This window comes from Botrytis deweyae (genome assembly GCF_014898535.1).
Source record: "Botrytis deweyae strain B1 chromosome Unknown BDEW_006, whole genome shotgun sequence".
Lineage (NCBI taxonomy): Eukaryota > Fungi > Ascomycota > Leotiomycetes > Helotiales > Sclerotiniaceae > Botrytis > Botrytis deweyae.
The window spans coordinates 394,979-422,234 of record NW_024066213.1 but is presented as its reverse complement, the minus strand read 5'-3'; the positions used below and the strand labels follow the sequence as shown (position 1 = coordinate 422,234).

General features: G+C 42.7%; 11 protein-coding genes across 11 annotated transcripts; 9 read left to right on the top strand and 2 right to left on the bottom strand.

The window, feature by feature from the left end:
- Positions 1–41: 41 nt before the first annotated feature.
- EAE98_003341 (uncharacterized protein) lies at positions 42–821 on the top strand (the record flags this gene model as incomplete). The annotated part of the gene is made up of 2 exons (XM_038950961.1): positions 42–70; positions 116–821. 2 exons carry the CDS (start codon positions 42–44, stop codon positions 819–821), a joined length of 735 nt encoding a protein of 244 aa, XP_038812425.1.
- Positions 822–1,904: 1,083 nt separating this feature from the next.
- EAE98_003340 (uncharacterized protein) lies at positions 1,905–5,895 on the top strand. Its single transcript, XM_038950960.1, has 3 exons — positions 1,905–2,864; positions 3,002–3,909; positions 3,958–5,895. Exons 1-3 carry the CDS (start codon positions 2,733–2,735, stop codon positions 5,738–5,740), a joined length of 2,823 nt encoding a protein of 940 aa, XP_038812424.1. The 5' UTR covers positions 1,905–2,732; the 3' UTR covers positions 5,741–5,895.
- Positions 5,896–7,352: 1,457 nt separating this feature from the next.
- Positions 7,353–7,866, bottom strand: EAE98_003339 (uncharacterized protein; the record flags this gene model as incomplete). Its single annotated transcript, XM_038950959.1, has 2 exons — positions 7,353–7,500; positions 7,559–7,866. 2 exons carry the CDS (start codon positions 7,864–7,866, stop codon positions 7,353–7,355), a joined length of 456 nt encoding a protein of 151 aa, XP_038812423.1.
- A 1,373-nt stretch (positions 7,867–9,239) lies between these two features.
- On the top strand, positions 9,240–11,258 carry EAE98_003338 (uncharacterized protein; the record flags this gene model as incomplete). Its single annotated transcript, XM_038950958.1, has 2 exons — positions 9,240–9,453; positions 9,505–11,258. 2 exons carry the CDS (start codon positions 9,240–9,242, stop codon positions 11,256–11,258), a joined length of 1,968 nt encoding a protein of 655 aa, XP_038812422.1.
- Positions 11,259–12,142: 884 nt separating this feature from the next.
- On the top strand, positions 12,143–12,659 carry EAE98_003337 (uncharacterized protein; the record flags this gene model as incomplete). Its single annotated transcript, XM_038950957.1, has 2 exons — positions 12,143–12,318; positions 12,404–12,659. The coding sequence occupies 2 exons, from the start codon at positions 12,143–12,145 to the stop codon at positions 12,657–12,659; spliced, it is 432 nt and encodes a 143-aa protein (XP_038812421.1).
- Positions 12,660–13,462: 803 nt separating this feature from the next.
- On the top strand, positions 13,463–14,146 carry EAE98_003336 (uncharacterized protein; the record flags this gene model as incomplete). The annotated part of the gene is made up of 1 exon (XM_038950956.1): positions 13,463–14,146. One exon carries the CDS (start codon positions 13,463–13,465, stop codon positions 14,144–14,146), a length of 684 nt encoding a protein of 227 aa, XP_038812420.1.
- Positions 14,147–15,109: 963 nt separating this feature from the next.
- Positions 15,110–17,368, top strand: EAE98_003335 (uncharacterized protein; the record flags this gene model as incomplete). Its single annotated transcript, XM_038950955.1, has 6 exons — positions 15,110–15,119; positions 15,293–15,415; positions 15,467–15,983; positions 16,035–16,101; positions 16,156–17,066; positions 17,125–17,368. 6 exons carry the CDS (start codon positions 15,110–15,112, stop codon positions 17,366–17,368), a joined length of 1,872 nt encoding a protein of 623 aa, XP_038812419.1.
- Positions 17,369–22,030: 4,662 nt separating this feature from the next.
- On the top strand, positions 22,031–22,528 carry EAE98_003334 (uncharacterized protein; the record flags this gene model as incomplete). Its single annotated transcript, XM_038950954.1, has 2 exons — positions 22,031–22,156; positions 22,217–22,528. 2 exons carry the CDS (start codon positions 22,031–22,033, stop codon positions 22,526–22,528), a joined length of 438 nt encoding a protein of 145 aa, XP_038812418.1.
- Positions 22,529–23,058: 530 nt separating this feature from the next.
- On the top strand, positions 23,059–24,298 carry EAE98_003333 (uncharacterized protein). The gene is made up of 3 exons (XM_038950953.1): positions 23,059–23,484; positions 23,643–23,701; positions 23,759–24,298. Exons 1-3 carry the CDS (start codon positions 23,239–23,241, stop codon positions 24,090–24,092), a joined length of 639 nt encoding a protein of 212 aa, XP_038812417.1. The 5' UTR covers positions 23,059–23,238; the 3' UTR covers positions 24,093–24,298.
- Positions 24,299–24,566: 268 nt separating this feature from the next.
- Positions 24,567–25,416, top strand: EAE98_003332 (uncharacterized protein; the record flags this gene model as incomplete). The annotated part of the gene is made up of 4 exons (XM_038950952.1): positions 24,567–24,578; positions 24,753–25,148; positions 25,229–25,315; positions 25,387–25,416. The coding sequence occupies 4 exons, from the start codon at positions 24,567–24,569 to the stop codon at positions 25,414–25,416; spliced, it is 525 nt and encodes a 174-aa protein (XP_038812416.1).
- Positions 25,417–25,777: 361 nt separating this feature from the next.
- EAE98_003331 (uncharacterized protein) lies at positions 25,778–26,941 on the bottom strand (the record flags this gene model as incomplete). Its single annotated transcript, XM_038950951.1, has 1 exon — positions 25,778–26,941. One exon carries the CDS (start codon positions 26,939–26,941, stop codon positions 25,778–25,780), a length of 1,164 nt encoding a protein of 387 aa, XP_038812415.1.
- Between the last annotated feature and the right edge of the window lie 315 nt (positions 26,942–27,256).

Below are 27,256 nucleotides of genomic sequence, written 5' to 3'. Positions count from 1 at the left end.
TTTATTGGCCGCCCGAAGCCTACCTGCAATACCACGCAAATATGTCGACCGCAGCCAACAAGGAACAGTCGTAAGTTTTTTTTTTTTGAAACTAACGCAAGTATGCCTCCTTCAGTGGGATCAATCAACACACTGAGGCCCCTATCGATAATCTTGAAGCCTCTTTGGATCACTTCCCTGCAACTTTTCCCTTCACACACCCAGTCGACAATGTGTTGTACGACAATGTCGAAACTCTCGACATTTTTAATTGGAACGACAATGTGAGAGTCGATCAGACAGCATTACTTCCAACTGGATTCAACCACTCAAATGTTCCGAATTGGGATTATAATTCAACAGGCGACTTAGCAACCGCTTTCTTGGATCCGTTCATGAACTTTCAGAATTTTACATCATTTGAGCCAAACACGATTTCAAGTAATGATAGGTATCTTCAGGGTTTCTGGGATGGAATCGATGCGGCCATCAATTTACACGGCCAGGAAACGGATTGCTTCGTGTCAGCACCGAACACAACTACGGAACAAGGATTGATTTCCGGAGAGGTTGATATCAACACTGCTCTCATTGGGCAACAAGCTACGCCTCCAGCTCCCCTCATTGGATCATTCGCGAATCATGTCGCCCCCGCCCCTCGTTTTGCTTGCAACTTCATTGGTTGTGGTAAGACTTTTGGACGCCAAAGTGACTGCAATCGGCACATGAAGAAGCATGAAGCTCCAGAGTATTCTTGCCCCGAACCCGGATGTGACAGGGAATTTTATCGTCGTGACAAGGTGAAGGATCATGCTCAACGAATTCATCGATTGCAGTTGTGACTCAGCAGGAATCTTTTCCATGGAGTCAAAGCCACAGATATAATCCGCATAGCGAGATACTGGAGGGTTTCAAATTATTGCTTGTTCAATTCATTGATTTGGCATTGTGTTCGGTCTGGATTAATGTTGTCGAAAAGGTTGAATTTTCTGGAGAGAGCGACTGACGGGGGTCGCAACGTTCGTTTACTTTATTTTGTTCCTTTCATACTTTTTTTGATTCGAGGAGGATATTTCGCATAGTCAGATTAAAAACTTTCCTTGATCTCCCCTTAGGCAGTTAGACATCAAAATTCGTGGACTCGGAAACAATCTTTTGGCAATCACGTGATACATTTCTGTCTTTTTATGACGTTTGCCTAGCGTTGTAGCTAGGTACCTGGTAAGGTTGAAATTGAAGCTTTCTAATGAGGTTCTTGAATTTTCCATAGTAACACGTGATTGTCGGACATGAAGATTATTTCCAACCGAGCTTCTTCCTCCCTATTCGTAGGAGAAAAAACAGGCGGAATTTGACAATTCAAATTTTCATTGAAATCCTCTAACTTAATTGAATAAAAAATAATTTATAAATGATTTATATAAATTCAAAGAGATCAAAAGAAATATCAGCTTTTTATTATTCAGAAAACATTTCGAAATTTTATTTTATATAATGTTGAAGGGAAATAATTGAATTGTAAAGGATATCTTAGAAATGGTCGAATTCCGCCTGTTTTTTCTCCTACGAATAGCCTCCTTCAGCACGACCACCAAGAATCCGAGAACTACCGACGTTTCAGGTAACATGAGCCCAAAATTTTGATCTTTCCGCCAACATCGAGTGACCAATCATAGATTGACGATACGTTTTGTGGCTGAGAGGTTTTTCAGCATGGCATGACACGCATAGGTGAGTTGGTGGTGAGCAGGGCAGGTAGGGCAAGTAGGGCGAGTAGGGCGAGTTAAGGGCGTCAAATCACGAGCAGTATGTGAACCAATATTATTGATGGCTTGTGCAGGCATCACAGTTATCACAAACATCGCTGGCAATTCAATTGCCTCTCCGGAACCAGAGAAGGTAAATGGATCCTTTTGCTAAAAATAACCCAACGGTTCATCTCATAGGTACATTTCATCTCTTCTTCATGTTGGTAGGGCGGTAGGTATTCGAGATCAAGAGCGTCAAAAGCATCCCAAACATTCGTCCAATCAGCACGACACACCAAAGGCGCGTACCATTCTTAGGATGAATTTCCACTTCCACGCCCTGCACTTCCTGTTGAATAGTCGCGGACAGTAGAAATTCTCCACTATAGCAAAAATCAGGGGCGACAGGGTGGCTTCATATCAAGTAATTCCGAGATCATTTCTACGAATCGATATTCAATGTTTTTCGATAAAGACACTGGGGCAAGGTCTTCAAAGCTCCACATTTCTAATATATTCACAACAATTTTCATCTCCACGTAACCAATTCATCCAGAACACCCGGCGTTATGTCCAGATCTGCTCAGAAAGAGGGACTCTACCCTTGATCCGTCCTTAGAATCTTAGATAAAGTGATCTCGAATCTTCAACCCCAGCCATTTTGGCTTGTTTCAGCGTATCATATCGGGTTTAGGGACTATTGACCTCCACTTTAGAACAGGCCCTCATATAAGGAAAATGGCTTCAACGTCTCGAAATGTCTTTTTGAGCCCCTCAGTCATCAAAGTTGGTACTGGATAGGTTGTGGCTTTGCGAAAAAGGAACTCGTAGTACCTTGTTCAAAAGGTTGTTGTCGCCCACAACAATACATTCTTTTTTCATTTATTGCTTAAGACATACTCTCATCATTCTTTCTGAGAGAAAGTCAATCATCTTCTTTTCAATTCCTCGACGTTGTTACGTCCAGTCACTCATTATTTTTCTTCTTCATTTAATTTCTTAATTATGATTCAGCGAATCGTTTCCACTGCCACTTTGGCGCTTGCTTTCATTGGTGAAGTTTCCGCGACGAACAAGTATACGTTAGTCGATGATTATGCAGGAACCAATTTTTTTGATATGTTCGATTTTTATACGGTACGTACAGTATCCTGTCGATAATTAGATGGAAGTAAAGAGACGGTGCGACGATTTGAACGGCTTGTTATCGGATGAATTATACATGTTGAAACGGAACTATTGGGAAACGAATTTGTCTGATATATTGACCATAGGGAGCCGACCCAACAACCGGATTCGTTTCATATACCTCTAAAGAAGTAGCCGGAAATGCAAATAGCGAGCTTGGTGTAGCCTTGACAAAGGTCGAGAATGGACAAGCTTACATGGGTGTCGACTACGTTAATGTGGTCACCACTGGCCGGCCCAGTGTTAGGATACAAAGTAAAGAGACCTATACTCATGGCTTGATCATTGCCGACCTTGCGCATATGCCGGCTAGTATTTGTGGTACCTGGCCAGCGTTCTGGACCGTCAATACTACTAATTACCCACAATACGGAGAGATAGATATTCTTGAAAATATCAACGAGAAGACTGTCAGCTTGCAAACACTTCATACCGAAGAAGGATGCTATATTTCCGGCAACCAACATTCAACTCAATTAAAAGATAACGTCACAACATACAACTGTGATGATTCTGCTACGTCAAGCATATTCGGAGCCCAAGATGCTACCTCTGCATGCTCTGGTACCAACTCCGACCCAAATTCATACGGAACGACATTCAACAACAACGGGGGTGGTGTATATGCTATGCAATGGACTAGTGATGTTATCAGAATGTGGAACTTTGGACCTGATGCGATTCCAGCTGATATAACTGCTGGTACACCAGATCCATCCACCTGGGATCTTCCTGCCTTTACTACCGAAGGAGGAGTTTGCAACATTGATGGATTATTCGCCAACCACAAGATTATTTTTGATACAACATTTTGTGGAGGATATGCTGGACAAACTGGATTTTGGCAAGAGACAACTTGTTATGACGCAGAAAAATATCCTACTTGTGATAGTTATGTCGGAGCAAACCCAGAAGCATACAAGGAAGCTTATTGGCTCATCAACAGTGTTAAAGTTTACCAAAATGATACCTTAGCCGCTACTAGCGCTGCTGCGTAAGTATTCAGAGACCTGGAGAAGTAGTGTATACTAATCATGAATAGTGCTTCATCTACATCAGCCGCTATCGTTGCTTCTTCAACCAAAATCTCAACTACTGCTAGCCCAGTAATTAGCTCGACTGCTCGAGCCGAGTCTCTTTTGGGTGTCGCCACATCTGAAGCCGCATCGATCGTCGCCTCTAGTTCATTATCCTCTGCAGCATGTGTCTCCACGGGTGCCCTCCTTTCTGGCCAAACCGCTTGCCCGGAATCTCCTGTAAAGGCATCTTCTACCGCAAGCATCATTGCTTCAGTATCATCTGTTGCTACAATTATTCCCACAACAGCTCCAGTAGAGGCATCTTCCACAGTCAATAGTATTGCCTCAGTATCTCCTGTTCAAGAATCCTCCGATCCTACCATTTTACCTTCAACATCTTCTATTGAGCAATCCTCAGTCGACGGCGTTCTTACCACTACTTCCGTTCCATACCCCCACACTACCTCTACCATTTACGGAACAAACACACGCACTGACGAGCTTGGATCTGTTGTAACCGAAACTGTTATTCTTTCAACTACTATTTGCCCAATCACTGCTGCTGAAGGAGAAGCCACCCCTTCACCATCCAGCGCAAATGTTGATTCGACCACAACCATTCAAAGTACTATCACAAGTGTTAAATCCGCCGCTACAATCTACAGCACTGTTACACTTCCAGGTGAAGTTTCCTCTGCTATCATTGTTGCCACTAGCGAAATTGCACAAACAACTGTCCCAGCTGCTCAACCTTCATCTACCGAGATCACTGTGGCCAGCAGTCCTATTATTACTTCGACTTCTGTTTTGGGAGTTGCCGTTAGCAGTCCGATTGTAGAAAACACCAGCAGTGCTGTTGTTGTTCTCCAAACAGCTACCGTCATCCCAGAAGCTTACACAACTCAAGCATCTGAGGCCGCATATGCTTGGAGCACTGTCACTACCGAGGGAACCAGCACTGTCGTTCCTGTTGGTTCAAGCCCAAGTGTTCCAGCATCTGCTGAGAGTGATAGTACTGTACCAACTGCTTCAGCTGGAGCTAGCTCTGGTGAGACCACCAGCGTATCTTCCCCAGCATGCGTACCATCTGGCAGTGCTCTTTTGTCTGGCCAAACAGCTTGCCCAGAGACACCCGCTGCCTCCACTAGTGCTCTCTCAGGTGAGATCACCAGCATTGTTTCCTCGGTCGCTATCCCTACCCCAGCCATATCTTCTGCAGCATGTGTCGCTTCCGGAGCTCTTCTTTCCGGCGAAACAGCTTGCCCAGAAACTCCAGTCAAGGCTATAAGCTCGAGCGTGGCCACTTCCACTCAACCATCCACTACATCAGTAAACAACACTCCAATTCCAAGTGACGCCTCGGTCGTCCTCTCCACCGCAACCGTGGTCCCCATGCAATCTGCCCCTGCTCCAGCCGCCACATCTGCCGAAGGCATCGCCGTCCCTCAATCATCCAGCGTAGTCGCTCAAGCTGGAACCACCAGCCCAATAATCTTTACCCCAACCTACGCAACCACCTCCTTCATCACAAAACCTACATCTGCATCCGCCAACGCTACCTCTACCCAAACCATTACCTCAAGTAGCGTATCGATAACCGGTACTGGTATCCTTATCGACACCTCTACACTTGGAAGCATCGAAACTTTTACATTCGCCATGCCAAGCGCCTATAGCGCGACTGGAACAAGCGATGCTAGTGCGGTCACTGCTTATCCTTATTTGGACTCTGGAGTCTCAAAGGTCAGTGTTCGAGGAAGTATTATGGCTGCTATGGGGGTCATGGCTTTGTTATTGATAGTTTAGATTTTTGAGTCTGAAATTCTTTGATACCTATGGGGATGATGTGGTTTGGTGTAATTTTGGCGGATATTTTGTATATAATTTGAGATAAATACTTAGATAGAGAGATAGAGTGTATATTTATATAGGACAATGAGAAGAAATCTCTTGTTATTTGGTTATTTTTTGACTTTACTTGATTTGATTCTCTGGCTTTAACAATTATGACATATTGGCATAATTCTAGGTAAGTACCCAATCGAAGTTGCTTCGAAATTTCACTCATTGTCCTTTCTCAATTCAAACAATAAGCTCTCAATGTCCTACTTCGATATAGACAATAAGCATTCCAAGTTCCAATTCCAAGCAAACAACCACCCTTCATTATCCCCCCTCCACATAAACAATAAACCATCAATATTCCAATCACAAATATACAATCTCTCATCAATCTCCCATCTCAACCTGAACACCCAAGAATTGAAATGAAAACAAAAACTACCTCATTCTCCATTCCTCATCCAACCATTCATCTCCTATCCATCGATTCACCGAGCCATCAAGCACAACATCGACACCCATCAATAAAGTCTCACTCCCGAGGTCCCAAACGACCCGTTTCACAAAAAGTAAATATTTATTAATCGTTTATTAGAGTTTGAAATTTTACGATTGCTGAGCTAATAGCTGAGCCACAATTTTTGGATGTGGTTTCCAAGGTTCCCGAGGTTCGGATAAAAGTACGCGTGTGTGGTGTGGCGCGTGGGTTTGGTTGGGCACGGATGTTTGGGGTTTATTGGTGGGTATGGTGGAGTTGGGAGGAGAGGGGTGTTATGCTTGGGATTTCTGGGTTGGGGGTTTGGTTTGGGGGTTTGGTTTGGTTTGGTTATTGCAGGTGTGCAATTGATGGGTTTGGGGATATGGAGGGGATTGTGGAGGAGGAGGATGGGGATGGGGAGGATGGGGTGCTGGGGATGCTGGGGGTGTTTTTTGATGTTGTTTTTGTGTTTGCTAAATGGTGTGCTGGAGTGAGTTTATTGTGCTAGCTTTCGAGTGAACGGCTTGGCAGTCAGTTATGAGTATGGCTAAAAGGAGAAATCTTATGTTAAGCGGTGTTTTCCGGTATACTTCATTTCATACATCTTCACGAAAATTGATAACTCAACCGAGCTCATATATTGGTGAAATCAAGTCCACGTCGACGAAGAGTTATGTCTGAAGTCAGATAGAGGCAATGATGAAAAGTCTGGTGGATGTATGACGATGTTTAGATACTGAAAGTGCAGATTTTACTGGATCAGGTGTCCGGAACTATTTGAGGCTGATTTGATCTTGATTGTCATGCGTAATTCAATAATGGAAAGAGCTTTGTGATTTTACTTGTTCAGGAGATTCACCCATGTTTGATACTTCTAGGCACGTATCTTCGGAATGGGAAACAAGATTGACACAGCTCAACGTGGAATTCGAAACGAGATGGTAGCTTACTAGCAACTTGAGATTCAAGTCATTTTGAAGACTTCGGTCAACTTTAGTCTAACTCTAGACACTTTCTACCACGCTGTGAAGCTACTCTGAGTCTAGTTGGCTGTGATACTGATGAAACTGGGCCCGTTTTCTCTGTCGATCGAGACGTCTATGTTCCGGCGTTACCAGATGTCGTCCCGGATGAGCTAGATTTGAATTTGTCTTTGAATCGTTGGCATCGAGTAGGTTTTTGGACCACCCCACCGCCGCTTCCATTACCTGGGTTGGGTCTAAGCTTCGCGAAGATAAAATCCTGCCTGGTAACTTGTCAGTTTTCAGGAACAGATTAGTTCGGGAACATAATTTCCGATTTACTCGCACATGGGACACGGAATCGTGAGATCTCTTGCCCGATAATAATCACTTGCTGGTGGTTCTTCATCGAATACCTCATTACAACGAATCATATTCGGAACATCCCCAAGACTGCAAACTCTGGCAAGAGCTACTCTTTGATGTTGTGGACGTTGTGGAGGCGGTGCACACCTCTCGTAGGTGATGAGGTTGTACCAACACATTCTCCATACGCAATAGACCTGTCGTAAATATTGCTTTTTGTGATACGTGTGTGTACTTTTGGTACCGATCAATACGACGATACGAAGACACTGAAATTGATCCATTTTGGGATTCCTGGGGGCTTATAGCACTGTCTGACTATGAAAGAAGATTATAATCGAAAGGAAGGAAGTCAATACTCAAAGAGATCTTCCAAGAGAGTAGAAGATTCCTGAGTGAAAAGCACAAGCACCAAGGCTAGCTTTTTATGAAGATCTGTTTTTACATCATTTGCTCGCTTTCAAGGGCATCATAGAAACAAAACGCCTACTTATATTAATTTACTTTCAGAACGATCCGCTTGTATCATCAAAAATGTTCAATTAGGTGGATATACCAAAGGAAACTCTTTCACGATGTAGGGCCTTGTCTTGTCTTTGTATTTTTTCAACAACACTAATGGGATATGTTACTTCAACTAAAATTGAGCAGATGGATTTTGGAAATGTGAAGAAAGGGCAACACTACTGACACCCCTTTCACTTCAATATACAATTTCAAGCGTATCATACTTTCCATTACACTGCCCCTAGATTTTATTGAAGATTTGTGTAAGTAATTAGGTCTCATTAGCTTGACAAAAATAGGAGGCTATCTAAATCTATGTGTACACGCTAAACTTCTGGACCAGTGAGTCAATACCAGGACCTCACAAGCTTGGCATCTTGCAATTGGCTTTATCAACAAGTATTATAACAATATGCACAAATAGCCTATTTACCTCAGCACCAGACTCGCAGTCATATAGCACAACGCGTGGTGCTGAACTTACTCTATCAAATTCGCATAATGGCCGCGGATACTTTACTCTAAGAATGTTTCACAAACTTACCCATTCTCGTTTAAATGAATGGAACCCTTTTGACCTATTAATCTTGCCCATAGTACAAACTATGATAATGCTGTGCGACTTCATGTGCGACTATAGCCTTATAGGAACACCACATGAAGTGGTTACAGAATCTACAATTCTTATGCCTCCTGGCAAAAATTGCATCGAAGTCTGAAATGACAGCACGAAAACTTACCACGAGTGAAAAGATACGCTGCAAGATCCGATAACATTTCGTGAGAGAGTACTTTCCACGAAGGGTATATTCACATCAGGTTAGCAAATCAAATCATTTGACTCCCATCTAGATACCATACAGTAATCATGAAAAAGAAAGGAAGTGGGCTAATTTATTTCGAATCGATAGTTGAATCGACGTTAGCGGAAATGACTTTCGATTCAACGGCTACATGTAATGTCTGCTTATGTCTGAACAGCCGCGATCACAACGGAAAGCTACGACAGGAATGGGTTTTGGAGTTAGATACGAAATTAATCCCAAATTATTGCCTCGAGTTCCAGTCTGGTTCTGTACGACGTGCGGCAAAATCAGGCTGTCATTATTGCTCAATAATTCTCAGAGGTCTGCACATTGCAAGCTCAAAAATGCAGATATTTGACGATTCACGACCTTATAATGGCCGTTTTATAATTCGTAATGGCTGCTCCTTACGGGTCGAGCTTCAAGTCTACCACAACAGAAAAGCTCGTAAGGTACCGAAACTACTACACTGGGGATTAGAGAGCTTTGGAATTCAGACCAACGGCCCTAGAGTTGATGGCGTCATAGATTTAGAATTTTATTCGAAATCTGTTCAAGGTTTGGCACAATAAATTCATTGATGGAAGTCATATCTAACGCCAATATCAGAAAATGCGATGCATGTAAAGTCTGCACTACTATCAGCGTTCGGAATTGCACGGGATGTTTCCACTTTCAATTCCATTCAAAGAAGCGCATCAATTATACGCGAATGGATCGCCAATTGCGACAGTCAGCACACAAAATGCGCATTCCGAACCAACGGTAATGCCTTTCCAACAAGGGTACTTGATGTCTGTCAACTAAGAAGAGAGTCGGGGATAGTTGTCTTGGTCGAGAAGACAGACGCGTCATTTCACAATCCCGAAACTGCTGCTTCCAAGCAGCGCTATGCAACTCTCAGCCATTGCTGGGGAGGTCACCAGCCTCTACAAACTAAAAGAGAAACTTTTATGCAACACAGAAAGGGCATTGCATGGAAAAGCTTGCCATTGACGTTTAGAGATGCCATTTCGATTGTGAGAGCACTTGGTATTCGATATATTTGGATTGACAGTCTGTGCATCATTCAAGATGACCAGGACGATTGGAAGAAGGAGGCCGCCCGTATGGCCATCGTGTACTCAAACAGCTACCTAAACTTGGCGGCTACTGGTTCGCATGATAGCCGAGGGGGCTTCTTTTATCGCCGAAAACTTCATCTCAAAAATTCAACACTTTCAATACGATCGCATAAAATCAGTTCCATAAGATTGAGAAAGATAGATAATCAGAGCTCCATCTTCGTCAGGCCCTCACTTGAGGAAATTCATCATCGGTACAACTCACCTAACTACCCGTATTTAGGGCATCGCAAAGTGCTCAGCATAGGCACACCACTTTTGACTCGAGCCTGGGTCTTTCAAGAACGGAGATTAGCTCCTCGTACAATCCATTTCCATCCATCGGAACTAGTAATGGAATGTAAATCAGGCCTAAGGTGCGAATGCACGGGACTTGAAAAGCTATACGCGAATTCTATCACAACAGAATCTGATCTGGAACGACTTGAAGACTTAAAAGTATTTGAACAATGGTTTGATATAGTTCAAGAATACTGCAAGTTGAGCTTGACACGACCATCTGACCGACTCATAGCTCTCATTGGAGTCGCAAGTACATTTCAGGACCGCTTAAAATGTAGATACTTAGCTGGTCTCTGGCAGTCTGATATTGCTAGAGGTCTTCTCTGGACCTTACGGGGGGCTCACCAGTCAAGTAACTATACCAAAAATGAGAAGGGTACGTCAAAAGCCAAGACCGCATTTGCATCTAGTTGGTCATGGGCTTCGGCAGTTTTCAATGATGGCGGAATAATAACCTTTCCTGCTACTCAGGACAGTTCTTTTAAACCACACGAATGCTTCTCTTATATCAGTACAAACTTACCAACAACAGCTGTAGAGTCTCTTGATTTCCCGGAAACAGATATCCCCACAATAAGAATCCAAGGCTTGGGGGTAGCTGGCGAAATTACGCACGAATGTAGCAAAGTTGCGAAGAGACGCGGAGTAACGCTGAATTTCGGAAGCTATTCAGCGACTGTTCCCTCCCCCGAGATAACAATAAGTCTCGACTTCTACCATGACTTTCACAGTGACCATACAGCCAATGAATCTACCAAGATAATTTGTGTAGTTGTCGGTACTATGCATTTGCGAGATCCAACGACGAAACCAAAAACGGATTCTTGGATTTGTACTCTTCTGTGCAAACTCTCGAGTCGTAGACCAGAACATTACGAGCGGGTTGGCGTCTTTGATGTTCGCGAGGATACTGGTATCTTCCAAGATGCAGATAAAATGACTATTGACCTGATATGAAGCCTTTGTGAGAACACATACACAACGTACGTATTGAGCTTTCGTTTTGTAGTTTCTCATTAATTTGTTGATGCTAACGAAGTCGAAGTCATTGAATTCGTAATTGTGAAAATTATGATCAAGTGCTTAGTGTAGCTAAAAAGAACAGGAGTTTATGGTTGTATCTGATTTATGAGATCATGTATATAATTTGAAAGGTCTACCACGATTACATTACCTCCAAATCTTGCCAATCCTTAGATTTCTCTACAATACAAACCAGATTTTGCACGAAAGTCTGTCGCACCATCTTTCTGAGAAAACTCACGAACAGATGATAGGGCCTCATAGATCTACGATCTCTTTTTGAAAAGTGATAGAGAATCATAGAAATAGCAATTCCTTTCATTTTTCCTATAGTCTACTTAGAATTTTAGCCCCCTGAAATGAAGGTTGAAAGTTCTTTGAAAGATTGAGCCTTTTGATTTAGCTTAGACAAGCTTCTTTCGTCACTACTAGGTGTTTGTTGTACAAGATCTTTATTTTTGGTCAGCATGTCTAAAGATCGCTCTGGAATAAGTCTTTCATTAGATCGCTACCACGTTCGATTTGTTCCTCTCTTTAGAAAATCTTTCTTTTCTATTATCTGCTTCCAACATATAAAATTTGGCTGTCCAAAACACCCAAGTACAGTGAGCTAACTCTTTAATGTAATGATCCCTAGGCTGTGATGCTCAAAGGGAGTTCTGGAAGCAACGACTTATCGTTAATTGAAACGATCACTTCAGAGTCCACTTCCTTTACTCCGGGCACAGCCTTTCTTCAGCCATACTATATAACTCAACACTATCTCACTATCCCGAGAGATCTTCTCCTCGTGTATTCAGAACTGACTTGAAAACACAATGTGCTATTATTTAGGAAATATTTGGGCATCCTGCCCTGATGGCTATCGTGAGTGTCGCTGCGTGTCTCCTTGCACTTACGGCACCATAATGCATCCTTGTGGAGTGTCTTCCCGCCAGTTCGTCTACATACAATCGATGGCCGAGTGTCCTTGTCCAAACTGCAGGTTTCGGAGGTAAGACATAAGCGATGAGGTTTTCAATGACGGCTAGATTAATTGGTAAGTAGTTACCAGAGGACCCGTTCCGCCAGTAGCCCAGCCCAGGTGATCTGAACGAAGATTCTGGATCAAGTGAAACTGAGGCTGGAAGTGAAAGATGTGATTGTGCAGATGGACGAGGTGGAGGTTGTGCATGTAGAAGTGGGGTTTTTGGGGGTGCAGAACGCAGAGGCGCTGGTCGTAGGGGAGGAACTGAAAGGCGCGGAGTTGGAAAAGGTGGAATTGGAAGGGGTAGAGGCCGTGCAGGCAGACTCCCGTCCAATCAAACCAGACACAATCTAGGAAACTCTGACTGACACAATGATGACAATGGGGACAGACCAGTGGATCCCACGCAGCTCACATGGTCCAGGGCTCAAGCAGGAAAATCAACAGGACTCAAAACAGATGGAGTACTAGAGGCTCATTCAATTTCTAATTATAGCCAAGTCACTGGTCAGATACGCAGGGTAGAGACACTTCAGTGAAGATTATGGGATAAATAATTGAGGAAGGTAGTTGATTGGATGATCGATCCTACACAACTGGCCTTCCAGGTCCTGCAAGAAAAAGATGCTTGAGTGAGTGAATTTACAACACGTGAACTTTTCTCAGCAGTGGCCAGAAACAGTTAATCATAACTGACAGGTTAGTATGAAGTTTTGCGTTTTAGAAAATGGAGAACGGGATTTTAAATTGATGGTGTATGAACTTCTAGTGGTCCCACCATGAATTGTATACAACGACCCACGTAGATGTTAAAGTCAAAGTTACATAGCTGCACAACGTGAAATATGTAGCTAAAAAAACACTTGTTTTGGCTAGGATGTGAAATTCGGACACTTTTCCTCTAATCATAAGACGGCACCGGAAGATGCTGGTTCTTCAGACGACACGGTATTAAAAGCAGTGTCCCAAAACTTGCTGGTAAATTCTCGTGCTTGTTACTTTTATATAATCAAACACTCATCATCAATTTGTGGATCTAGATTGTAGAGGAACTCGCCATGTAGCCTCTTTCATAACACCGTCTTTCATCACGAATCGAATGATATAGGACGGGTTAGCACAATATCATATTTGTGAGAGTCACCAGACAGAAGTCTCTATTCCATGAAAGATGTGTTGGCAGTTCAAGGACGTATTCACTGGTTGCCCCGCCGAATGCTCGATATGGAAGACCACTGAGAAGCATCCTGCCTATGGAGAAAATTGCTCTTACTTCGCAGTTATGAGACAGCATTGCAAAAAACTAACTCAGGTCATCCTTGCAGTAAAAGCAGAAAAGTGTCCGGGTCATCGGCCTTTTGGCTGGTACTGTAATCCGCAACATGAAAATTCTAGTTCGCAGGTACAAGCTTCGGGCATGAATCCGGATCCTGGGGGGCCTACAGAAACCCCAAACTCGAACAGTAACCAGCTTCAGATTAGATCACACCAGAACCCTCATTCTGCTCACCAACCCGCAACGCAGACGGATTTTCGAGGTGGATTGCGGTCTAATCTGTCGCTTCGACAGCAAAGGGGTATCTGGCACAATCAAGCTTCGAATTTGATGTATCCAGATAACAATGGAGTCCCACCCTTGGGGACATATGATCGTTCCTCCCTGTCACCTGAACCGTCGGACCTGGTAGTAGTCTCGTCCTCAACAGGCCAGCAGACGAATCGTCCACCGCAAATTCCAGGGCATGCGGAGGGTACGTTTACAAGCCACTGGTCAACATCTAATCATCCAAATCAAGGACGTTCAAGTCAGGAAAATGTAAGTAAATTTCAACATAATCCCTTCTACTTCGAGTAGATATCTGACAGACAAGTAGAGTCGAAATTCAGAGCCGTGGAAAAATGGTTCAAATAATTGAGGCAGAAAATCTTGATTCTATAATTGGTTGACGAGTTGCGCATGATGTTTACCAATGAAGATGGTGAATACTCTCACACTGTCCAAGGATAGCCTCAAACGATATTTTCTGAAAATCTAGAGGAGAATAAAATGTGCACTGATGTTCACGTGAGTGAAGACGACGAATAACCAACCAATGTATTTTATTCGAAAATAATCTTGAATTGCGAGTTTCAATTCAATATCTAGTACTCTTGACCAAGGAATGATGATTGCCCCTTCATTGCTGTCGTTTCCTCTGAAGTGGGTCCGTGCACTACCAAAAGTAGCAACGATTCCGCAAATGAATCCAGATATCTTATTAACCCGCCAAGCCCATCTTTCTTCAAGCACCCAAGCCTCCGATCCCCGAGTATCATCCAGATATGGAAATTCGGACGTTTGCCAAAGAAACTGGCAAGCAATGTGGCGTTCAAACCATTCACAAGTCTATCTCGTAGCACACGCGTCAAACAGGTTACTTCCAACTCCACGTTTAGTTTCGACCAACAAGGAGTCTCTGTCCACCCGCTTTGGAAGGTATCGCGGGGGTCGGAAGTATCAAAGAGCGGAGGTGGGGCGGATAGGAGCGACGGCAAAGGTTTCGTCCGTAGTTATGCCTCAAGTCCAACCAATCAAGATTCAGCCCTGGGTCAGAAATCCGGGGTAGCTTGCCTCGGTGATCGACAAATACCTAGGTAGCTTTACCGACGAAAAGCATTATGTAGTAACTTGTTAGGGGATTCTGTTTAATGTTCTTCCATCTTTCCAAGTTTTATCTTTTTTTATTGACGCTTCACAGATTGTTGTAGCTTTTTGCAGTTCCTGATATTCCCAAATACCAATTTGTTTGTATAGTAACAGCGTTTGATTCCAATCATTATGGCGCTCGGTAAGCACATCCTATCACTAAACCCCGCATTCTACTCCGTCAAGCCACGGTTAGACACAGCCCATTTCCGGCTCCATTACATGAATTGAAAAACAAACGTCACTCTCAACAATCGCCGACTCTAGACAGCTTCATTTTTGATCTCCAAACAGCATACTGATCAAAATGAATAGCAACAGCAGTTGTAGCAGGCACATCTGCTGCTGCAATGTACCTCGATGGCAAATATTCGATATTGAAAGATTTGAATGAGAAATTAAAAATGAGGCGAGCCATGAAATGGTACGCCGAAGCTGGTAAGACGCCTTCCCAAACCACATTGCTCTCACTAAAACAACCCATCTTAGAGAAAAACAAAAAACTATGTCTTTATTATCTGTTCGAGGAAAGCGTGCATCGTCATCCAAACACAGAATGTATCTGGTCACGAGAGGGCTGTTACACTTGGAAACAATCATATGATCTCGTGAATAAATACGGTCAATGGTATCTCTCCCAGGGCGTGAAGCCTGGCGATTTAGTAGCATTTTACCTTCAAAACTCTCCGGACTTTTTGTTTGCTTGGCTGGGACTATGGTCGATAGGAGCTGCTCCGGCAATGATCAACTATAATCTGGCTGGGAAAGCATTAATCCACTGCGTTAAGGTTCCAAAAGCCAAACTCATTTTGGTGGATGATGATGCGGAGTTGAGAGGGAGGATTGAGGCTGAGAAAGACGAGTTGGAGGGGAATTTGGGGATAAAGATTGTATTCATGGATAGCTCTACGCTATCGGAAATACGCAGTGGAAATGCCGAAAGGCCAGAAGATATTTATAGGGAGGGAGTCAAAGGAAACTCGCCTTTGGGTTTGTTGTATACCAGGTTAGTGTTCCTTCCGGGGTATAAAATTCCGATGGCTAATTGACCATCAAGCGGAACTACAGGGTTGCCGAAAGGATGTACTTTTGAGGTTGCTAGAGGCTTCGCGGCGGGAGTTGGGGTAAGGCCTAGATCAAGATATTATTACCGCGAAGATTGCTGATAATTTCCGTAGAGAGCAGCTGGTAAGTCCCCAGTAAAGGACGATGATCGATGGTACAACTGCATGCCCTTGTATCATGGAACCGGTGGTATTACCGCTGTATCAAACCTGATGAGTGGAATCACCAATTGCGTCGGCAAGAAATTCAGCACTTCGAAATTCTGGGGAGATATACGAGACTCGAAAGCAACATGGTTCACATATGTTGGAGAGACAGCTCGCTACCTGCTGGCTGCGCCTCCTTCTCCTCAGGATAAAGATCATTGCGTTCGAGTAATGTATGGAAATGGTATGCGTCCAGATGTGTGGAACAAATTCAAAGATCGATTCGGGGTCCCTGAAGTTGTTGAGTTTTTTAACAGTACAGAAGGGGTGTTTGCACTCACCAATCATGCACGTGGAGATTGGCTGGCTACTTGCGTGGGACATCATGGACTTATCTCCAGATGGCAATTTAATGATCTTTATGTTCCTGTCAAGATAGACGATGTTTCTGGGGCCATTGCACGAGATCCTAAAACTGGATTTGCAACTCGGGAACCATTTGAGAAAGGTGGAGAGATCATCGTTGCGATTCCGAATACAGCTGCATTCGCGGGTTACTTCGACAATCCAGAGGCGACGAGTAAGAAGTTTGAGAGCAATGTTTTCAAGAAAGGAGATCTTTATTACAGAACTGGCGATGCTCTGCGTCGAGATAATGACGGGCGATGGTTTTTCCTTGATCGATTAGGCGATACCTTCCGTTGGAAAGGAGAAAACGTTAGCACAGCAGAAGTTGCAGAGGTACTAGGGAAATACGACGGAGTTGTGGAGGCTATCGTTTATGGTGTTCAATTACCCTCCCATGATGGTAGAGCTGGATGTGCTGCTGTGTTCATCGATCCAAGCATTAACAACTTCGACTTTGCTGGGCTTTTGAAGTAAGTTGTTTCCAGGGTTTCTTCCTAGCTCTATGTATTCAAAACTAACAAATCACAGACACACACGAAAACATCTCCCTAAATACGCAGTCCCGGTATTCCTCCGGATCGTCAAGGAAATGGTACCAATCCATAACAACAAACAGAATAAAACACCACTTCGTGAGCAGGGCGTTGATCACGATAAAGTCAAAGCAGATGATAAATTGTTATGGATAGAGGAGAAGGGTAAAGGCAACACATACGTAGAGTTCCACCGAGATCATTGGGCAGATTTAGAGCTTGGAAAAGCAAGATTGTAGAAGTTTGGTACTTAGATAATTAAGATGGCGGTTGTACCTGAGGTATATTTACGGATAGTTCAGTACACTTGAGAAACGAGTAAAATTACAGACATAAAGTTGTATTCGGTACTAATGATACGAGTTCTTGAAATACTGGCGCCATATTTTCTAGCCTCTGGTGCCACTCTATATACTCGCAGTCTACGTACCACACCACCTGGAAGCTCTACCCTTTTCAAGAACCCTTCAAGATATGTTATGTACCAACAGCTCATAATTGAGTTGTGACTCTTGAAAACCAATGTGGAGGTTCACTCAATTAGTTTTTACGAAGTATTACTCGTCTTTCAAATAGTAATGGTTGCCTATCGTCGAACACTTCAGAAATATTGTTCATTACATTTATATGTCTTTGAAAAGAGTAGCTTAATCAATTGATTAGCGCAACTGAATCTAGCCGTCTACTTTAGTTGAAGAATGTTAGATGTTCGTGAGAAATATCGCAAGGTCAAATATGTAATTCCCATGGTGTCTGGTATACCTTCTGAGAGGATGTCAAGATCGTGGAACACTATGCACTCAAATGAATCAGCCATCATGATGCCGATTTTATCAATGGTACATTATGCTACTCAAATTATAATTTTGACGTCATTTCACTATCCTTACAAGCGGTGGTTATAAGCTGACCATATTGTATAACGTGTTACGCCAGAGAATTTAACCAAGGATTGTCAAATCATGCTGTTCACTAGTTTTATATCATCGTCATGCAGCATCTTTGGCTGAGGGGTCTCGAAATCGGAAGCGAGAACAATAGGAGCCTCTAATGCTGTAATAGCTTCACAGTATTCACCCGGCATGGTTTCAAGTTAGGCTGGATGAAATATCACCATCAGCTTTTCCCATAGACAAAATTGGACGTCGTAAAAGTTCCTCGTCTGTTTATGACATGAAATATCGAGCAATCTAATCCAATGAAGACTCTGATAGAACTGTGAGGTAAATCAACAGTGCTTGTAATTTAGTTCAGGATGTTGAGAATCGGTATCAAATATCTGGAAACTTTTAGCTACCATTCATCTCATACTTTGGTGTTGGGTCTCAATTCATGAATTAATAATGTTCATGAGGATTCACAAGGATCATAACGATCATAATGATCATGAGGATCTATTAGAATGATAATGATCACAAGAATGACGTTTATCGTAAGAACAATCATAATCATAATCATAACTATAATCATGAGGATACCATTGATGAGATCAGAACGGAAAGAGAAGATGAAGTCGAGAGATGGGTGCTGGACACAGATGCCGGTACAACACACGCGGTGAATCGAAAGCTTGTAGCATTAGGAGACCTTGCTCGGTAAACACAGATAAGCGAAAGTGAGAATTACTTTCGAGATGAGTCTCAGAATACCTCGGAATGCAAAGAATACAGCGGAATGAAGCCAATTCCAGGAGATTCAAGCAACGAAAGAACGAAACGCAAGTAGAAAACTGCATAGACGAATATCGGCTTGTACTGAAGCCATTTGAGCTCCAGACAAGGGTTGCTTCGGAATGTTCTAATTGCTCTTTGGTATTGAGTGTTCTGCGGGGTACGAGTGAACATAAAGCGCCATCTGACTTAAGTCAGCCTTATGAGATGAAGTTGATTCACTGTCTTGTACGCCCTTTGCGGTTGGAAGTCAGCCCTTTTGAGGCAACGCATACAAGAAAGAGCTCATTATCAAATCCGTTGATGGAATTGAGAATGTTCATCAGTAGTTTACACTTGTGTAAGTAGAAGCAGACAGCTCTTCAACAAGAGATGCAGAGTTATTCCTAGCACGGGTCTGGATCTCTTCAGCATGTAGCTCTTCTTAATGCTACAGCAAGTGCCAACTGCTATTAGTCGAAATACATTTTCGTATCAAAACTTATTATTTATATTTATAAATTTCTTTATAATAAATTATATAATATAAATGTTTTCTTATATCAATTGATTTATTTTTATAAAAAAATTAATAAAAATAAGATTGATTATTTTTATAATTTTTTTGATTATATTATATAAATTGAAAATTGAAGTATTTTCAAAATAATTAAATTTACTAATAAAATAAACAAAAATCAAGTAACTTTTTTAATATTTTAATTCAATCTTATAAATTTTAATATTAGAAATTTCTCAGATTTTTGAAATACTGAAAATATTAATTATTATTATATAAATTTTATAAAAATAAAGTTTCAATAAATTTAAATTTTTATTCATAAAGATTTTTGAATTTGAAAATATAGCAAAATATCGATTTTTGATATGAAAATGGATTTCGGCTGATAGCAGTTGACTAGTACTATAACTATGAAATCTTTGCGGGAAAAAAGCCTAAACTCATCAGTGAGCTCTTTGGACTTCCAGAAGAAGTCGATTCTGAAACATCAATGCAGAGACGAAGTAGTGTTTCTGCGCAGATGTTTCTACTTCGATCGAGACTTGGAGGAGGCAGCAGCTGTCAGTAGACCTCAAGAACTTCGAGGAATTCAGGAGTGTCATGAAAGATAACGGAATAAGTTTGTGGATACTAGCAGCAAGAGCAAATCTATCATGAATGCACCCAAAGTAGGGATGGGGATTTGATATAATGGTTAAGTCAATTGCTTGATATCAAAATGTTCTTTAATACTATACCATCTTAAATACAATAACTGATACTACGAAATGTAGTTGATTGATATGAACTAATAATTCAACATGATCTGATGGTTATTTCACAACCCTAATCCAAATTCGCAATCCAACTTGACAAATACTACTCTTTCTTTCACTCACAGTACCCGGCACAGAATAGAAACAAAAGCTCGGCTTCTACACCAACCTAAGGAACCATCAAAATACCGGCGTGAAGAGTGGCACTGAGCAATATTTTTTGTTACTTGGTGGAACCGAATATCGCAATTTGCCATGAGTGATTTTCGTTTGTTTAGTTACCTATATAATCATACTCTCACAAGAGATTACCAATGTTTGGGTGCATGTGATGCTCGTTATGATAGCGGACTTTTTGAGAATAGTACAAAGGAGACGTTGAGATTGGTATGAAGTCAGATTGTGGTCAACGAATTTGTCATTATCTTGTGATCATGATTGATCAGATTGGCATGTTATATAGAGAGGATTCTTCGTTTGGCGGAGCTGATGCGGAGTTGATGATAGATGTGAGGAGAGATGTGAGTTGGAATATCTTCCGATTGTATCTTGTGAAATGAAATGCTAGGACTGCCTGATGACAAATTATCGATATGGATCACAGGTACACAGTGTGATGATTCTGCCATATAAGGACACACCGAACTACGAAAAGGAGACAGAACGTCAACAGGTCGACGCTGTTGTCGCGAACGTGAACGAGATGAATTGTGCACGTAAACAGTAGATCGAAAGCCAGCAGGGTATAGCGGAGAAAGTTGTACAATAGTCAGTCATGTGAAGTAAAGGTGTAAAGTAGTAAATATAATTTGATTATCTTTAATGTACCAATCTATCTAATGATGCCTCCATCGAGATCCCAAGCATCTGCACATGAACGATTGTTACTTCTATTAAGAGTCCAACCGCCTAGGAGAGTCCGTTGATGCCTCGAAAGGTGTTTGGCACAATCCATCAATATCCTTCATGTGTGTCGTCAAGTTCTTCCTAAGCTTTGAGCTGATTAGCAAGAGATTCTAGAAGTGAAGCAACTAGTAGTAAGAACGGAAGTTTGTTGTGCTCATAGATCTTGGTTAAGTTGAATTTTCATGACTCCGAAGAGTTCAGTATTTTCAGTGCATTTTTCTTAATCATAGTAGGATAGGGAGGGTGCTGTGCGAAGAAGGATTGGAACATACCATGTGAGGTGAACGTCGAGATCATTGTTGTGATCTGTGTTAGTTGGCGGGGTGAAATGTGTAGCAAGTTGGTCATAGTAAAATGATCAATGAAGGCACTTCCTGATACTTCGAACTGTTAGCAGAGCGTTCGATCAAAATGATAGCAAGATATAAATGATCATAATGTAAAGGAAATCAGAATATGTAAGAATGAATTTCATCCACTCGCATGATATAGCGACCCCGGCGAGGGTGCCATCGAAGTGAGGTCAATCGCAAATTATCTCATCATTTAGGTAGAGAAAGAAGAGGTTGAAGAGATGTTAATGTACGAACCTTATACCTGTAGATGTGCAGGAAATCGCTCAAGAAGAGACATATTTCAGCAAGAATCAATCAATTCAAGCCATAAAGTACTCAAGTACTTGTTGTGTTTTTGTTGTGGTTGTTGGTTATGAGATAGAAGAAAGATGAAGAAATTGATTGGGAGAATTTTTTTATAAGTTTTTGAAGTTCCATCATTGGAAAAGCTTTGAACCCATCGAAAAGAACGCTAATTCGATCTGGTTCTAGCCTTATCCCACAAGTCCAAAAATGCGGCCGACTTATCACATGATTTGTAAATCTCTAGGGCCATTTCGCTTAGATCTTATGCCGCACTTTTTCGATTTTCGGATTTTTTGAAAGTAATCGACAACTAAACATCGACAAATCCTCGCCAACGACGCCCCGTACGTTTTCCTTAATTATCTACTCGATTCATTGAACTTCTAGAAATCAATCAACTAATACACTCTTTTCAGAAGATTTCACAATGGGTGACGCAGATATCAAAGCATCTTCCTGGAGACTGGTTGAGGTCGGCCGTGTCGTCCTCGTAACTGGTGGACCACACGATGGCAAGCTTGCCGCGATCGTTGAGATCATCGACCACAAGCGCGTACGTACAATTGGTGAAGGCTAGGGGGAAAGAGGAAGAAAACTGACATGTAAAAAATAGGCTCTTATCGATGGCCCAGCAACCGACAAACTCGCAGCTGTCCCAAGACAAGCCATTTCCCTCGCCAATGTCGTCCTCACACCTCTCGTCCTCAAGGGTCTCCCAAGAGCCTCGCGCACTGGTGTTGTTCAAAAGGAGTGGGAGAAGGCCGGTATCGAGAAGTTGTGGCAACAAAGCCCATGGGCCCAGAAGCGTGAGAAGCAAGCCAAGAGAGCTGCTTTGACAGATTTCGAGCGATTTAAGGTTATGAGATTGAGGAAGAGAGCTGGATTCCAAGTCAAGGTTGCCAGGGCTAAGATCGCCGCGGCATAGATTTGGTAATGGAATATTTGGGAGCGCAAGCAAAACTACATAAGGGTTGATGGGTTCCTTTGCTCTTAACTGAGCTTTGTATCCTGCGTCAATTTGACCGGCGTAATGAGCATATGGACTTCAAAAATACCTCCAAACCAATTCTCTCCAAGATCTGAATACTGGGCGTTATTTTGATTGTGATTTTGGTTCTGGAACTTTGAAATATCCTCGACATGAGAGATGCGGAACCTATTCCTGCACAATGAATTAGGAGCCAATTTACTGCTTTATCGGACAATTCCAGATATTGATACTAATAATTCCACAACCATAAATGATATTGAATGCACCTTGACCCAGTCTGACGTCGTTACAACAATTTGTACCCCCAGAATTGCCCCAGCCCAATCTCAGCCAGATGGAGTAGATACATTGATTACCTAATACTTAGCGAACTCTCACAACCCTAATTAATTGCATTGGTGACAACCTCAATATTTGATCCTCTAAGCCAATATCTAATATCATCGTCTTCTTGTAAAGTCAGGTTAGTGAATACCATTATGTTCACAATGTTCATCAGCCTTGTTGTGGTGGAGTTTTCCGCCGTACAAGGAAACTGCCCCCCAATTTCTTTAGCGCACGCACAAAATTTCGGAAAACCAAAACAACGACAATATCATCAAAATTTCTAACAACCCTTTGTACAGCCATAACCACCACCCAACATGTCGAACCCACGTATCGAAGAACTCCCAGATAACGAGGAGCCAACCAAGCAACAAGTTACCGCAGAGGATGAGGGATCCGACAGCTCTGACTCCGAGGCAGAGGGAGAGGAGGTAGCTGGTATCCCAGCAGGTTCCCAAGTCGCTTTCTCCCGCAACGAGAAGAAGGCACGCAAGTCAATTGCTAAGCTCGGTCTTACAAGAGTCCCTGGTATTACCAGAGTCACTTTGAGACGACCAAAGAACGTAAGCAACTTTTAGTTGGTTTGTCAGTTCACGATTTATGAAGGAAGCTCTCGCGATCAAGGGCTGGTGTTTTGCAGCTGCTTCAAAGACGCGGGGTAGCTTTGACAACATTTGAGGATAACCTTAAGACTTCTTACTGATCAAATCTCGGGTTATAGATCCTCTTTGTTATCAACCAGCCAGAGGTTTACAAGTCCCCAACCAGCAACACCTACATGTAAGGAGCTTCTACCCCGCACTCCAAAAATACATTTTGGACTAATAATTTCTCCAGTGTTTTCGGTGAGGCCAAGATTGAGGACCTTAACTCCCAAGCTCAAGCTTCTGCTGCCGCACAATTGGCTGCTCAAGAATCCCACGATCACGCCGGCCACGATCACTCTGGCCACGACCACTCCCACGATCACGGAAAGGGCAAGGCTGTTGACACCGAGGAGAAGAAGGAAGAGGAAGAGGATGACACAGAGGAGGTCGACGCCACTGGACTCGAGGACAAGGATATTGAATTAGTCATGACTCAAGCCAGTGTTTCGCGCAACAAGGCTGTAAAGGCATTGAAGGAGAATGACAACGATATAGTCAATTCCATCATGGCTCTAAGCATATAGGTCTAAGCTTGCTTAGCTGGATCTTTGTGTATTGCTATTCTGGGTCGACTTCTATGAATGCGTGGCAACGGTATTACGTGGGCATACAGTCACACATCCCGATGAATTTGGGAGTGCTAAATAGTAAAACTCCAATCTAAACCATGTCACCTTCATATACATAGATATCTACTTATACTCACCGATTTGAAATGTGACTTCGCGACAATGTGAAATCTTTTCAAAATTGTTCCCATCTAAACAAACGTCTGATATATATACGAGTTCAGCAAAATAACAATAACAATCATAATGGAAAACAAAATCGAGATTCTGTTTGATACTGGTAAATTAGGAGATCTTTCACCAGGCTGAATGTTGTGGTAGCATCACGTGATATTGTATTTTCTAGCTCGAACCGAGACTTGCAGCTTTTTGACGACGAATTCAACACATCTTAGTTCTCCACTCCCTAATCATATCAACACCTTCACAATGGCAGCCGGAGTAAGTCAATTTCCTTAATTGAAGTCATACTGCCGCCAGCAGAACTTTATCCCCCAGACCTCGCTGTCGTGCAGACTTTGCACCCCTCCGAAGAATTCCGAAGACTTCTGCCCCGACTTCCACTTCCTCGCCCTTAATGAGTCCGGATTATCACTAACCATTCTACCTTCACAGCGCAGCGCAGCCCTCAAACTCGACTGGGCCAAAGTTTCCCAATCCCTCGGACTCAAGGGAGCCACCGCGACCTCCCTCCAAGCCTTCAAGAAGCGCAACGAAGATGCCCGTCGCCGCGTTCAAGCTCTCTCTGAGCAACCTACCAAAGTAGATTTCGCACACTACAAGTCGATCCTCAAGAACACCGCCGTTGTCGACGAAATTGAGAAGCACTTCTCTACATTCAAGCCAGCCACATATGATGTAGCCAGACAAATCAAGGCAATCGAGACTTTCGAAGCCCAAGCTATCAAGAATGCAGAGGAGACCAAGGGCAGAGTTGACTTGGAGTTGAAGGATTTGGAGAAGACATTGAAGAACATCGAGGAGGCTAGACCATTTGAGGATTTGACTGTGGTATGTATCAGCTCTAGGAAAGGATGTGGAAAGTCAAAGGAAAGAAATGGGGTTGGCTAATGTGTGATGTGTGTCTATAGGATGAAGTTGCTGCTGCTCGCCCAGACATCGATGAGAAGACTGCTCAACTCGTTTCCAAGGGTCGCTGGGGTGTTCCAGGTTACAAGGTACGTTTGAAATTGCATAGTTCTGTTTTTTTTTTTTTAGAATGATACGGCTGCTAATAATATGTCTATAGGAGAAATTCGGCGATCTTTCTATGCTTTAGATGGAATAAATTCGACTTTCCCTTTTCTTTGTTACCCGCACTATTGTAGATAGGGACCGGTGATTGAAGAAGCAAGATCATGGAGGTTAATCGTTTAAGTGCCAAGTTGGCCAATCATGAAACTGTTTCCTCAATCTCTTGAAGATCTGATGAATTTTATTGTTTTGATTGAATGCTGTTGCAAAAAGTCGTCAAATTAAACCTGTAAGGTGTTGGAACTGCATGTATATCATATTCATCACTCCTGGAGTCATGAGAAATGAAAATTGGAAAAGCAAAGTATCAGTGTCATTAAATGTACGAGCGTTTCATAACCGAGTTAAACTATTCACGAATATTGAGATACCCTATTCAAACCTTCTCACAGGTTGGCCTCCTCACTCCATTCCACCCAATCTTTCTGTCCCTGGACTTCTTTGGCGTCAGCTCCCCCCGGTCTATGCAGAACCCACTTCGCCCCTTTAACCAGTTCCATTTCGGTCTTCTGAGCTTCTTCTAATACCATCCCCTTCAACCAAAACGTATGGGGCCATCCAAATTCTACTCGAATCTTCACACTATATCCTCTCTCCTTCAACCCAAGCGCAAGACATACCCCGTCAGAATAATATATATCGTTAGTACAAAGCTGTATGAACCATTTTGTGTTGATGTCTTCTTGATTGTTTCCAACAGGTTTGGATGCCTCAGTGAGCTTCGGCATCTCCGTCAACATTTCCAAAGGCATCTTATACCCCTTGACTCTATTTTCTCTTGTCACAGCCGGCTTGTTTAATATCCCTGTATAAAACTCCTCATTCATACTCGTGTGTATACTTTTCCATTCCTCTGGGATACTTGTCCCGTTATCTGTAGCATCACACGTTACTGGACATCTCAAGATAACTCCTAGTATCTGCATTCCTCGTTCTCTCTCAATCCCGTCTCCCTTTTGAAGGAAAGTTAAAGCGACTGTAGCAGCCAACTGTCCTCCGCTCGAACTCCCAACCAGGACAAATTTTCGGGATGGGAATTCAGTACAGAGATGGGTGAAAGTGGATAGTGCATCGGAGACAGCATCGTCGGCGGTGAAAGAGGGTAGTAGGCGGTAGGATATTGAGAGGAGTGGGAGGGAAAGGGAAAGGGACAATTGACGACATGTTAGATCTTCGGAATCGAGATCGCCAACGTAAAGACCGCCGCCGTGGAAATAGATGATCAACGGTTGAGAATCTGAATTGGGGACAGAGGCGGAGTTGGTGGTGGAAGTGGGAGTGTAGAGGCGAGTAGGGATCTCGTGGCCGGATGGTGAAGGGATGGAAGAAGAGTTTATGAGGAGGTTCTGAGTAAGGTGAACAAGAGAAGTGCGGAGAAGACTGGTGTTTTGATTGATGCAATTTTGACTGTATACAGATCTGCGGACATCGGGGGAGGTGGAGGTACTAGGCGCTGGGAGATGAGGGATATGTGATTCCCAGGCTGGATTGAGTGGGGGAGGATGGGTTAGGATGAGGGGGTGAGAGCTGGAGTCAGGATTGGAAGACATTGGGGACTCTTTCTTTGACCTGATGGTTCGATTATTTGTTTGCTGCTTGGTGGTATCGTCTAAAGTAACGATTCTAAGTTAAGGGAATCTTCGACCCAACAAACGGGGTGCGAGCTGGTACTTATTTAAGCTTAGTTTAGTATTCGGAATTGTTCATTGAAAGAATGATTGCGGAAGAACTGTCAACCTCGCTTGAAGATTAATGACCAAGTTAATACGAAGATGATTCTACAAACTACAATATTTTGAAAGCCAGATATTTTTCCGGTGGATGAGTGGTAGGGTGCACAAGGCGTGCGAGGTGTGATGGCGTTC

What these genes read in the sequence shown, in the direction of transcription:
- EAE98_003333 (XM_038950953.1), top strand. Translation starts at nt 23,239, where the DNA reads ATGTCGAACCCACGTATCGAAGAACTCCCAGATAACGAGGAGCCAACC. An exon ending in CTTTGAGACGACCAAAGAAC is followed by an intron (nt 23,485 to 23,642) that starts GTAAGCAACTTT and finishes CTCGGGTTATAG; the next exon opens with ATCCTCTTTGTTATCAACCA. An exon ending in CCAACCAGCAACACCTACAT is followed by an intron (nt 23,702 to 23,758) that starts GTAAGGAGCTTC and finishes TAATTTCTCCAG; the next exon opens with TGTTTTCGGTGAGGCCAAGA.
- EAE98_003340 (XM_038950960.1), top strand. Translation starts at nt 2,733, where the DNA reads ATGATTCAGCGAATCGTTTCCACTGCCACTTTGGCGCTTGCTTTCATT. An exon ending in ATATGTTCGATTTTTATACG is followed by an intron (nt 2,865 to 3,001) that starts GTACGTACAGTA and finishes TATTGACCATAG; the next exon opens with GGAGCCGACCCAACAACCGG. An exon ending in GCCGCTACTAGCGCTGCTGC is followed by an intron (nt 3,910 to 3,957) that starts GTAAGTATTCAG and finishes AATCATGAATAG; the next exon opens with TGCTTCATCTACATCAGCCG.